Here is a 13,095-nt window from a genome sequence, read left to right on the forward strand (position 1 = left end):
TAGCAACTAAATACAATATCATTTTAGTCAATGAGAATTTTGCAACGCAAAGCTTCACTTTCTGAACATTCGAGATGTGTAGTCCACTTGTGTAGCTAGCATGACTGACTTTGTGCTAGCTAGCCAACGTTGAATTATTTATGCATTATGAAAGGAACTAGACACGGACATGAATGATCTGTTTAGTGTGTTAACACACTATTGGTAGTTTGTTGTAACCAAGTATTGGTGCTAAACCGTGTGTTATTGGATGCTAGCTCTTTCCTCGTCTGATCATGTGTTCTCGCATACCCCGCGAGCATCTGGTCAGCGCGGTGGTGGCACAGGAATCCTCATCTCTCCCAAGTGGACATTCTCTCTTTTCCCCCTGACTCATCTGTCTATCTCCTCATTTGAATTCCATGCTGTCACAGTCACTAGCCCATTCAAGCTTAACATCCTTATCATTTATCGCCCTCCAGGTTCCCTTGGAGAGTTCATCAATGAGCTTGACGCCTTGATACGTTCCTTTCCTGAGGATGGCTCACCCCTCACAGTACTGGGTGACTTTAACCTCCCTACGTCTGCCTTTGACTCATTTCTCTCTGCCTCCTTCTTTCCACTCCTTTCCTCTTTGACCTCACCCTCTCACCGCCCCCCCCCCCCCCCCCCCCCCCCCCCACTCACAAGGCAGGCAATACGCTTGACCTCATCTTTACTAGATGCTGTTCTTCTACTAATCTCACTGCAACCCCCTCCAAGTCTCCGACCACTGCTTTGTATCCTTTTCTCTCTCGCTCTCCTCCAACACTACTCACTCTGCCCCTACTCAGATGGTAACGTGCCATCACAACCTTCGCTCTCTCTCTCCTGCTACTCTCTCCTCTTCCATCCTATCATCTCTTCCCTCTGCTAAATCCTTCTCCCTCCGATCTCCTGATTCTGCCTCCTCAACCCTCCTCTCCTCCCTTTCTGCGACTTTTGACTCTCTATGTCCCCTATCCTCCCGGCCGGCTCGGTCCTCCCCTCCTGCTCCATGGCTTGACGACTCATTACGAGCTCACAGAACAGGGCTCCGGGCAGCCGAGCGGAAATGGAGGAAAACTAGACTCCCTGCGGACCTGTCATCTTTTCACTCCCTCCTCTCTACCTTTTCTTCCTCTGTTTCTGCTGCTAAAGCCAATTTCTACCACTCTAAATGTCATGCCTCTGCCTCTAACCCTAGGAAGCTCTTTGCCACCTTCTCCTCCCTGCTGAATCCTCCTCCTCCTCCCCTCCCTCCTCCCTCTCTGTGGATGACTTCGTCAACCATTTTGAAAAGAAGGTTAACAACATCCGATCCTCATTTATTAAGTCATATGACACCGCTGGTCCTGCTCACACTGCCCTACCCTATGCTTTGACTTCTTTCACCCCTCTCTCTCCAGATGAAATCTTGCGACTTGTGACGGCCGGCCGCCCAACAACCTGCCCGCTTGACCCTATCCCCTCCTCTCTTCTCCAGACCATTTCCGGAGACCTTCTCCCTTACCTCACCTCGCTCATCAACTCATCCTTGACCGCTGGCTATGTCCCTTCCGTCTTCAAGAGAGCGAGAGTTGCACCCCTCCTCAAAAAACCTACACTCGATCCCTCTGATGTCAACAACTACAGACCAGTATCCCTTCTTTCTTTTCTCTCCAAAACTCTTGAGCGTGCCGTCTCTAGCCAACTCTCAAATCAAATCAAATCAAATCAAATTGTATTGGTCACATGCGCCGAATACAACAGGTGCAGACATTACAGTGAAATGCTTACTTACAGCCCTTAACCAACAGTGCATTTATTTTTAACAAAAAAAGTAAAAATAAAACAACAGCAAAAAAAGTGTTGAGAAAAAAAAGAGCAGAAGTAAAATAAAATAACAGTAGGGAGGCTATATATACAGGGGGGTACCGTTGCAGAGTCAATGTGCGGGGGCACCGGCTAGTTGAGGTAGTTGAGGTAATATGTACATGTGGGTAGAGTTAAAGTGACTATGCGGACCTAGACTTGGCACTCCGGTACCGCTTGCCGTGCGGTAGCAGAGAGAACAGTCTATGACTAGGGTGGCTGGAGTCTTTGACAATTTTGAGGGCCTTCCTCTGACACCGCCTGGTATAGAGGTCCTGGATGGCAGGAAGCTTGGCCCCAGTGATGTACTGGGCCGTACGCACTACCCTCTGTAGTGCCTTGCGGTCGGAGGCCAAGCAGTTGCCATACCAGGCGGTGATGCAACCAGTCAGGATGCTCTCGATGGTGCAGCTGTTGAATTTTTTGAGGATCTGAGGACCCATGCCAAATCTTTTCAGTCTCCTGAGGGGGAATAGGCTTTGTCGTGCCCTCTTCACGACTGTCTTGGTGTGTTTGGACCATGATAGTTCGTTGGTGATGTGGACACCAAGGAACTTGAAGCTCTCAACCTGTTCGTTGGTGATGTGGACACCAAGGAACTTGAAGCTCTCAACCTGCTCCTGCTATCTCTCTCAGAATGACCTTCTTGATCCAAACCAGTCAGGTTTCAAGACTGGTCATTCAATTGAGACTGCTCTTCTCTGTGTCACGGAGGCTCTCCGCACTGCTAAAGCTAACTATCTCTCCTCTGCTCTTATCCTTCTAGACCTATCTGCTGACTTTGATACTGTGACCATCAGATCCTCCTCTCCACCCTCTCCGAGTTGGGCATCTCCGGCGCTGCTCACTCTTGAATTGCATCCTACCTGACAGGTCGCTCCTACTAGGTGGCGTGGCAAGAATCTGTCTCCGCACCACGTGCTCTCACCACTGGTGTCCCCCAGGGCTCAGTTCTAGGCCCTCTCCTATTCTCTCTATACACCAAGTCACTTGGCTCTGTCATATCCTCACATGGTCTCTCCTATCATTGCTACGCAGATGACACACCATTCATTTTCTCCTTTCCCCCTTCTGATAACCGGGTGGCAAATCGCATCTCTGCATGTCAGCCCCCAGCTGTGCCCTGGACACCATATGTGAATTGATTGCCCCCCATTTATCCTCAGAGTTCGTACTGCTTGGTGACCTAAATTGGGATATGCTTAACACCCCGGCCATCCTACAAACTAGATGCCCTCAATCTCACACAAATTATCAACGAACCTACCAGGTACAACCCTAAATCCGTAAACATGGGTACCCTCATAGATATCATCCTGACTAACTTACCCTCTAAATACACCTCCGCTGTCTTCAACCAGGATCTCAGCGATCACTGCCTTATTGCCTGCATCCGTAACGGGTCCGCGGTCAAACGACCACCCCTCATCACTGTCAAACGCTCCCTAAAACACTTTAGCGAGCAGGCCTTCCTAATTGACCTGGCCCAGGTATCCTGGATGGATATAGATCTAATTCCGTCAGTAGAGGATGCCTGGTTGTTCTTTAAAAGTAATTTCCTCTCAATTTTAAATAAACATGCCCCATTCAAAAAATACAGAACTAAGAACAGATATAGCCCCTGGTTCTCCTCAGACTTGACTGCCCTTGACGAGCACAAAAACATCCTGTGGCGTACTGCATTAGCATCAAATAGCCCCCGCGATATGCAACTTTTCAGGGAAGTTCGGAACCAATATACACAAGCAGTCAGGAAAGCAAAGGCTAACTTTTTCAAACAGAAATGTGCATCCTGTAGCACTAACTCCAAAAAGTTTTGGGACACTGTAAAGTCCATGGAGAATAAAAGCACTTCCTCCCAGCTGCCCACTGCACTGAGGCTAGGAAACACTATCACCACCAATAAATCTAAAATAATCGAGAATTTCAACAAGCATTTTGCTACAGCTGGCCATGCTTTCCACCTGGCTACCACTACCCCGGCCACCAACTCTGCACCCTCCGCTACAACTTGCCCATGCCCCCCCCCGCTTCTCCTTCACACAAATTCAGACAGCTGATGTTCTGAAAGAGCTGCAAAATCTGGACCCCTACAAATCAGCTGGGCTAGACAATCTGGACCCTTTCTTTCTAAAACTAGCCGCCGAAATTGTCGCAACCCCTATTACTAGCCTGTTCAACCTCTCTTTCGTAACGTCTGAGATCCCCAGAGATTGGAAAGCTGTAGCAGGTCATCCCCCTCTTCAAAGGGGGTGACACTCTAGATCCAAACTGTTACAGACCTATATCCATCCTGCCCTGCCTTTCGAAAGTATTTGAAAGCCAAGTTAACAAACAGATCACCGACCATTTCGAATCCCGCCGTACCTTCTCCGCTATGCAATCCTGGTCATGGGTGCACTTCAGCCACGCTCAAGGTCCTAAACGATATTATAACTGCGATCGATAATAGACAGTACTATGCAGCCGTCTTCATCGACCTGGCCAAGGCTTTCGACTCTGTCAACCACCGCATTGTTATTGGCAGACTAAATAGCCTTGGTTTCTCAAATGACTGCCTCGCCTGGTTCACCAACTACTTCTCAGATAGAGTTCAATGTGTCAAATCGGAGGGCCTGTTGTCTGGACCTAAGGCAGTCTCTATGGGGGTGCCACAGGGTTCAATTCTTGGGCCGACTCTTTTCTCTGTGTATATCAATGATGTCGCTCTTGCTGCTGGTGACTCTCAGATCCACCTCTACGCAGATGACACCATTTTGTATACATCTGGCCCTTCATTGGACACTGTGTTAACAAACCTCCAAACGAGCTTCAATGCCATACAACACTCCTTCAGTAGCCTCCAACTGCTCTTAAACACTAGTAAAACTAAATGCATGCTCTTCAATCGAACGCTGCTGGCCCCCGCCCACCCGACTAGAATCACTACTCTCGACGGGTCTGACCTAGAGTATGTGGACAACTACAAATACCTAGGTGTCTGGTTAGACTGTAAACTCTCCTTCCAGACTCACATTAAGAATCTCTAATCCAAAGTTAAATCTAGAATCGGCTTCCTATTTCGCAAACAAAGCCTCCTTCACTCATGCTGCCAAACATGCCCTCGTAAAACTGACTATCCTACCGATCCTTGACTTCGGCGATGTCATTTACAAAATAGCCTCCAACACTCTACTCAGCAAATTGGATGTAGTCTATCACAGTGCCATCCGTTTTGTCTCCAAAGCCCCATACACTACCCACCACTGTGACCTGTACGCTCTTGTTGGCTGGTCCTCACTACATGTTCATCGTCAAACCCACTGGCTCCAGGCCATCTATAAATCACTGCTAGGCAAATCCCCGCCTTATCTTAGCTCATTGGTCACCATAGCAGCACCCACCCGTAGTCTGCGCTCCAGCAGGTATTTCTCACTGGTCATCCCCAAAGCCAACACCTCCTTTGGCCGCCATTCCTTCCAGTTCTCTGCTGCCAATGACTGGAACGAATTGCAAAAATCTCTGAAGCTGGAGACTCTTATCTCCCTCACTAACTTCAAGCATCAGTTGTCAGAGCACCTTACCGATCACTGCACCTGTACACAGCCCATCTGAAATTAGCCCACCCAACTACCTCATCCCTATATTGTTATTTATTTTGCTCTTTTGCACCCCAGTATCTCTATTTGCACAAAATCTCTTGCACATCTAGCATTCCAGTGTTAATACTAAATGTAATTATTTTGCACTATAGCCTATTTATTGCCTTACCTCCATAACTTGCTACATTTGCACACACTGTATATATATTTTCTGTTGTATTTTTTGACTTTATGTTTTTTTACCCCATATGTAACTCTGTGTTGTTTTTATCGCACTGCTTTGCTTTATCTTGGCCAGGTCGCAGTTGTAAATGAGAACTTGTTCTCAACTGGCTTACCTGGTTAAATAAAGGTGAAATAAAATAAAATAAAATGGCTGGCAGACGTATCAGTGTGGATGTCGGATCACCACCTCAAGCTGAACCTCGGCAAGACGGAGCTGCTCTTCCTCCCGGGGAAGGACTGCCCGCTCCATGATCTCGCCATCGCGGTTGACAACTCCATTGTGTCCTCCGCCCAGAGTGCAAAGAACCTTGGCGTGACCCTGGACAACACCCTGTCGTTCTCCACTAACATCAAAGCTGTGACCCGATCCTGCAGGTTCATGCTCTACAACATTCGCAGAGTACGACCCTACCTTACACAGAAAGAGGTACAGGTCCTAATCCAGGCACTTGTCATCTCCCGTCTGGATTACTGCAACTCGCTGTTGGCTGGGCTCCCTGCCTGTGCCATTAAACCCCTACAATTTATCCAGAACGCTGCAGCCTGTCTGGTGTTCAACCTTCCCAAGTTCTCTCATGTCACACCGCTCCTCCGCACACTCCACTGGCTTCCAGTTGAAGCTCGCATCTACTACAAGACCATGGTGCTTGCCTATGGAGCTGTGAGGGGAACGGCACCTCCTTACCTTCAGGCTCTGATCAGACCCTACACCCAAACGAGGGCACTACGTTCATCCACCTCTGGCCTGCTAGCCCCCCTACCTCTATGGAAGCACAGTTCCCGCTCAGCCCAGTCAAAGCTATTCGCTGCTCTTGCACCCCAATGGTGGAACAAGCTCCCCCACGACGCCAGGACAGTGGAGTCACTGACCACCTTCCGGAGACACTTGAAACCCTACCTCTTTAAGGAATACCTGGAATAGTCTAACAGTAATCCTTCTACACCCCCCTCCCCCAGTGGTGGTTGTCCCACTGGCTATCCTAAGTTGAATGCACCAATGTGTAAGTCGCTCTGGATAAGAGCGTCTGCTAAATGACTTAAATGTAAATGTAGTCGCAGAGGACACATGCTACAGTACTCCTCAAAGACCTGGCTGCACTGTGATCATACATTCGTCTCTGTTCACACCTGGGGACAGAACATAGAGTACAGAACAGATATAGCACACACATGTGTGACACTGCACAGGATATCACACAATAAATCACACTTATATTTAGTCCCCCTATAGCTCTGTCATTACCCCCCTTCTCTCCACCTCGCTCCCTAACACCTGTCTATTACACCATTCTCTCTATATATCCCCTCTCTCCCCTTCTCTTCCTGTTTCTCTTCCATTTTGTTAAGTCCTCACCTCCTCATCCTCCTCCCATTCCTCACACTCCCTTTCCTCACACTCCTTCTCCCCCTCCACCTCCCTTCCTCTCTCTCGGCTTCTTTCTCGGTGGTCCTCTGTAGCTCAGCTGGTAGAGCACGGCGCTTGTAACGCCAAGGTAGTGTGTTCGATCCCCGGGACCACCCATACACAAAAATGTATGCACGCATGACTGTAAGTCGCTTTGGATAAAAGCGTCTGCTAAATGGCATATTATTATTATTATTATTTCTGTCTCCCTCTTCTTCTCTCTCCTATTGTGTGTTTCATAGATTGATGTATGTACTGGGGGACGTATATGATGTATGTACTGGGGGATGTATATGATGTATGTACTGGGGTGGTTAGTGGGTTGATGGATTGGAGTGCTGTCTGTGCTTACATGAACAAGCTATGAGGGCTGTGTGTGGGGGGGAGGGGGAGAGGGAGGAGAAGATGTGACACACAGGTCTCTGTCCACTTGAGAATGATTTGTGTGTGTGTGTCTGTGAAGGTGTTTGTGTGACAATATGATTATATGTGAAATCAATTTCTTTGACGTACCTAAATAATTTGTTTGTGGAGGGGTGTGTGTGTGTGTGTGTAATTCTATCTGTGTGTTTGAGTGTCATGTTTATACTCGGGGGGGGGGATGGAATGGTGTAACAGTAGTGAAATCCGAGTCACTGAGTCATGATCTATGATTCAATGAATCAACCTCTTACTAATTCACAGATTCACCGATTCTCTGATTTACTGATTCACCGATTCACCAATTCCCTGATTCACTGATTCACCAATTCAGGCTCTAGAGTGTTTTGGGGGTAGGAGCACAGCAACAACTACAAATGAGTTTCAGGGGAGAGAGAGAGTGAGAGAGGGGAGAGAGAAGGCAGTGTGAGTGCAAACCATCAGACACGTGACGGACCTCTGTAGACAGACAGATTGGAGACAAGGCTGTTTCCACGACGACAACATGGGCGCTGTGGTGGGCACGTTAACAATGGGGGAGAGAACCAAGGGTGAGAGGAGGAGGCTGTCCAGAGGAGAGACACATGAGCATTTACGTGCACACACACACACAGCTTAAAAAAGGATGTTAGCACTCACATACACACATTTATGAAAACAACACAACCTACATCTATCAATAACACATGCAACCAATATAAAGTCAGACACACACACACACACACAAACGAATAATCAGGTAACTACGTAACTACACCATGGAAGAATCTGTTGAATGCTTGTGTGAGAGAGAGACTGAGGTAACAGGTGTGTAAAAACTAAAGAGAGACAGAGTTTCATCAGGAAAGAGATAATGTATAGCTAGTGTTCATGTCTATGTGCATGCCCAGGTGGTGTCTGTGTGTTTGCTTGTGCATGGGTTAGAGGTGGAAGGAAGTGACATTGTGTTTGTATGTGTGTGTGTGTGTGTGTGTGTGTGCACAGCAGTGGAGGTATTTATCACTCTGCTCACACACTCTTTTCTTGGCTGTTTCCTTGGAAGCACGGTTGTCATGGCAACAAAATATGTCCATTTTGGGAGGGAAGTGTCAGTGTGATGTTATAAGATAGGTTTCCAAAGTTAACCGAGGCCATAGGGCATATACTCACAAGTTAAGAGAGAGAGAGATGGAGAGAGAAAGATTTATAGAGAAAGGGAGAATGGGGGGGGGGGGGGGGTTATGGAAAGGGAGAGTGGAGAGAAGGAGATGTTGAGGACCTGTTGCTCTTCATGTTCGCCAGAAGAACATGTGCTTATTGCTCATTTGCATTCTTTTGCATATTACTTATTGCTAATTTGCATACTTTTCCATATTACGCTGTCATTCTAGGATATTGCCATATGGGCCATTGCCATATTATAATATTATAATATTACACTGAACAAAAATATAAACGGAACATGTAAAGTGTTACTCCCATTTTCATGAGCTGAAATAAAAGATCCCAGAAATCTTTCTTACGCAGAAAATGCTTATTTCTCTCAAATTTTGTGCACAAATTTCTTTACATCCCTGTTAGTGAGCACTTCTGCTTTGCCAAGATAACATTGTTTTGGAGAATTGGGCGGTACGTCCAACCGGCCTCACAAACGCAGACCACGTGTAACCACGCCAGCCCAGGACCTTCACATCCAGCTTCGTCACCTGCAGGATCGTCTGAGACCATCCACCCGGACAGCTGGTGCTCGTCATCCTCACCAGGGTCTTGACCTGACTGCAGTTCGGCATCATAACCGACTTCAGTGGGCAAATGCTTACCTTCGATGGCCACTGGCACGATGGAGAAGTGTGCTCTTCACGGATGAATCCTGGTTTCAACTGTACCTGGCAGATGGCAGACAGTGTGTATGGAGCCGTGTGGGCAAGTGATTTGCTGATGTCAACGTTGAGAACAGAGTACCCCATGATGGCGGTGGGCTTATGGTAACGGCCGGCATAAGCTATGGACAACGAACACAATTGCATTTTATCGATGGCAATTTGAATGCACAGAGATACCGTGACGAGATCCTAAAGCCCGTTGTCATGCCATTCATCAGCCGCCATCACCTCATGTTTCAGCATGATAATTCACGCCCCCATCTTGTAATTCCTGGATGCTGAAAATGTTCTTCCATGGCCTGCATACTCACTAGACATGTCACTCACTGAGCACGTTTGGGATGCTCTGGATTGACGTGTACGAAAGCGTGTTGTAGCTCCCGCCAATATCCAGCAACTTCGCACAGCCATTGAGGAGGAGTGGGACAAAATTACACAGGCCACAATCAACAGCCTGATCAACTCTATGTGAAGGAGATGTGTCGCACTGCATGAGGCAAATGATGATCACACCAGATACTGACTGGTTTTCTAATCCACGCCCATACCTTTTTTTAAAGGTATCTGTAACCAACAGATGCATATCAATTCCCAGTCCTGTGAAATCTAGAGAATTTGTTTCAATTGACTGATTTCCTTATATGAACTGTAAATTGTTGCATGTTAGGTTTTTTATTTTTGTTCAGTGTAAATCACATTGGCTAACATATCATATGTTTTATATCATGAAATATTGACAAACTGTATATGAACATGTACATGATTAAATAGAGTTTAGGGCATTATCTGTCCTGTTCCCAGTTCTCTCCATATCAGTCTTGACATATCAATGATGTGTGCTAGGCCTACTCTGTGTTCAATACAAGGCAGCGAGAACGTCAGATTACAGTCAGATATCCTTTGTGACGTGTTCCAGATAATATGTGATATGTATAAGGTGATTATAGTCCTATTCTAGTAATGCCTTGACATGTCATAGCTTTATCATAATAAAGCTGTGCTATGGAAGTGTGTTATCCTGTTCTGTTTCTGTGTCTTTCTATCTCCCTGATGTTCTCTTCTGCTTGTTGTCTCTGTGACAGTGTGTGTGTGTGTGTGTGTGTGTGTGTGTGTGTGTGTCTCTTCTGTGACAGTCAGTCTGACAGAGTCTTAGTGACATGAGTCTTATGACAGCCAGCTCCAACAGGGGCTTTTTATGTATTTTTCTCTCTGCTGAATTTTTCATTCCTCCTCCTCCATCCTTCCCTCCCTTACTTGGCCCCCTGCAGCAATGTTGCCTTAATCTTCTCTCTCCCTGCCACTCTCACTCTTATATTTTCTGTCCCTTTTTGTCTTTTCCTCCATCTCTCTCTCCATATCTCTTTCTCCCTCACTCTCTCTCTCTCTCTTTCGCTCTATCTGTCAACCTCATCTTTTTTTGGTCCCCAATCTGTCTCCTTCCTCCCTCTGTTGTGCTCCCTTATCCTCATCTCCTACTCATTCCACTCTTCTGTTTTTCTTCATCTCTTTCTTTCTTCTCTCCCACACACTCCAAAGGATATCATCTGCATCTTTCTCCTCACTCTCATCCCACCCTTCCACATCCCTCTTTTTGCTCTCATCCACCTCTCCCTCCCTCCCGCTTCTCTCACCCACGCTGTGGTGTAGACTTTGTATTACAGGGTGTGAGAGTGCTTATTAACCAAGACATCCTGTGATGACAGCCTCAGTTGACTATCTAGTAGTACAGTGAGGGAAAAAAGTATTTGATCCCCTGCTGATTTTGTACGTTTGCCCACTGACAAAGACATGATCAGTCTATAATTTTAATGGTAGGTTTATTTGAACAGTGAGAGACAGAATAACAAAAAAAGAATCCAGAAAAACGCATGTCAAAAATGTTATTTTAATGAGGGAAATAAGTATTTGACCCCTCTGCAAAACATGACTTGGTGGCAAAACCCTTGTTGGCAATCACAGAGGTCAGACGTTTCTTGTAGTTGGCCACCAGGTTTGCACACATCTCAGGAGGGATTTTGTCCCACTCCTCTTTGCAGATCTTCTCCAAGTCATTAAGGTTTCGAGCCTGATGTTTGGCAACTCGAACCTTCAGCTCCCTACACAGATTTTCTATGGGATTAAGGTCTGGAGACTGGCTAGGCCACTCCAGGACCTTAATGTGCTTCTTCTTGAGCCACTCCTTTGTTGCCTTGGCCGTGTGTTTTGGGTCATTGTCATGCTGGAATACCCATCCACAACCCATTTTCAATGCCCTGGCTGAGGGAAGGAGGTTTTCACCCAAGATTTGATGGTACATGGTCCCGTCCATCGTCCCTTTGATGCGGTGAAGTTGTCCTGTCCCCTTAGCAGAAAAACACCCCCAAAGCATAATGTTTCCACCTCCATGTTTGACGGTGGGGATGGTGTTCTTGGGGTCATAGGCAGCATTCCTCCTCCTCCAAACACGGCGAGTTGAGTTGATGCCAAAGAGCTCGCTTTTGGTCTCATCTGACCACAACACTCTCACCCAGTTCTCCTCTGAATCATTCAGATGTTCATTGGCAAACTTCAGACGGCCCTGTATATGTGCTTTCTTGAGCAGGGGGACCTTGCGGGCGCTGCAGGATTTCAGTCCTTCACGGTGTAGTGTGTTGCCAATTGTTTTCTTGGTGACTATGGTCCCAGCTGCCTTGAGATCATTGACAAGATCCTCCTGTGTAGTTCTGAGCTGATTCCTCACCGTTCACATGATCATTGCAACTCCACGAGGTGAGATCTTGCATGGAGCCCCAGGCCAAGGGAGATTGACAGTTATTTTGTGTTTCTTCCATTTGTGAATAATCGCACCAACTGTTGTCACCTTCTTACCAAGCTGCTTGGCGATGGTCTTGTAGCCCATTCCAGCCTTGTGTAGGTCTACAATCTTGTCGCTGACATCCTTGGAGAGCTCTTTGGTCTTGGCCATGGTGGAGTGTTTGGAATCTGATTGATTGATTGCTTATGTGGACAGGTGTCTTTTATACAGGTAACAAGCTGAGATTAGGAGCACTCCCTTTAAGAGTGTGCTCCTAATCTCAGCTCATTACCCGTATAAAAGACACCTGGGAGCCAGAAATCTTTCTGATTGAGAGGGGGTCAAATACTTATTTCCCTCATTAAAATGCAAATCAATTTATAAAATTTTTGACATGCGTTTTTCTGGATTTCTTTGTTGTAATTCTGTCTCTCACTGTTCAAATAAACCTACCATTAAAATTATAGACTGATCATTTCTTTGTCAGTGGGCAAACGTACAAAATCAGCAGGGGATCAAATACTTTTTTCCCTCACTGTATGTGTGTGTCTTCAACTGTGGACACCATATATGCAGAAGCCTCTCTTCTTGTCCATGGGGATGAGCGGACAAATGAACTCTAATGCCTTTCACACTGACTGTCTCGTGGCATTGATGCCTTACCTATGCATGCCTTTCCTACGCACTTCTCAGTATTTGGTATTCAGACTTACATTATTGAGTTGCGTAATGCGCTCTGCAGGTGTAGCTGCATTCGGAAAGTATTCAGACCCCTTGACTTTTTCCACATTTTGTTACGTTACAGACTTATTCTAAAATGTATTAAATAGTTTTTTCCCCCCTCATCAATCTACACACAATACCCCATAATTACTAAGCAAAAACAGGTTTTTCGAATTTATGACAATTTATATATAAACAAAACCCCCCTGAAATATAACATTTACATAAGTATTAAGACCCTTTATTCAGTACTTT

The 13,095-nt window shown here is 46.3% G+C and overlaps 1 protein-coding gene across 3 annotated transcripts in view; it reads left to right on the forward strand.

Moving 5' to 3' along the window:
* Positions 1-13,095, forward strand: part of kcnip1a (Kv channel interacting protein 1 a) — a gene marked incomplete at both ends in the record, with an annotated part of 68,713 nt that overhangs the window by 41,007 nt on the left and 14,611 nt on the right. Inside the window, one exon of one of the 3 annotated variants that reach the window (XM_084150397.1) lies at positions 7,988-8,078. The exons of the other annotated variants lie outside the window; for them this stretch is intronic. Within the exon in view, the coding sequence (XP_084006523.1) occupies positions 7,988-8,078 (91 nt within the window). Of the gene's footprint in view, positions 1-7,987; positions 8,079-13,095 lie in introns of those variants that run through there. 3 annotated transcript variants of the gene reach the window in all.

The sequence above is a fragment of the Coregonus lavaretus genome, assembly GCF_964263955.1.
Source record: "Coregonus lavaretus genome assembly, chromosome: 32".
Lineage (NCBI taxonomy): Eukaryota > Metazoa > Chordata > Actinopteri > Salmoniformes > Salmonidae > Coregonus > Coregonus lavaretus.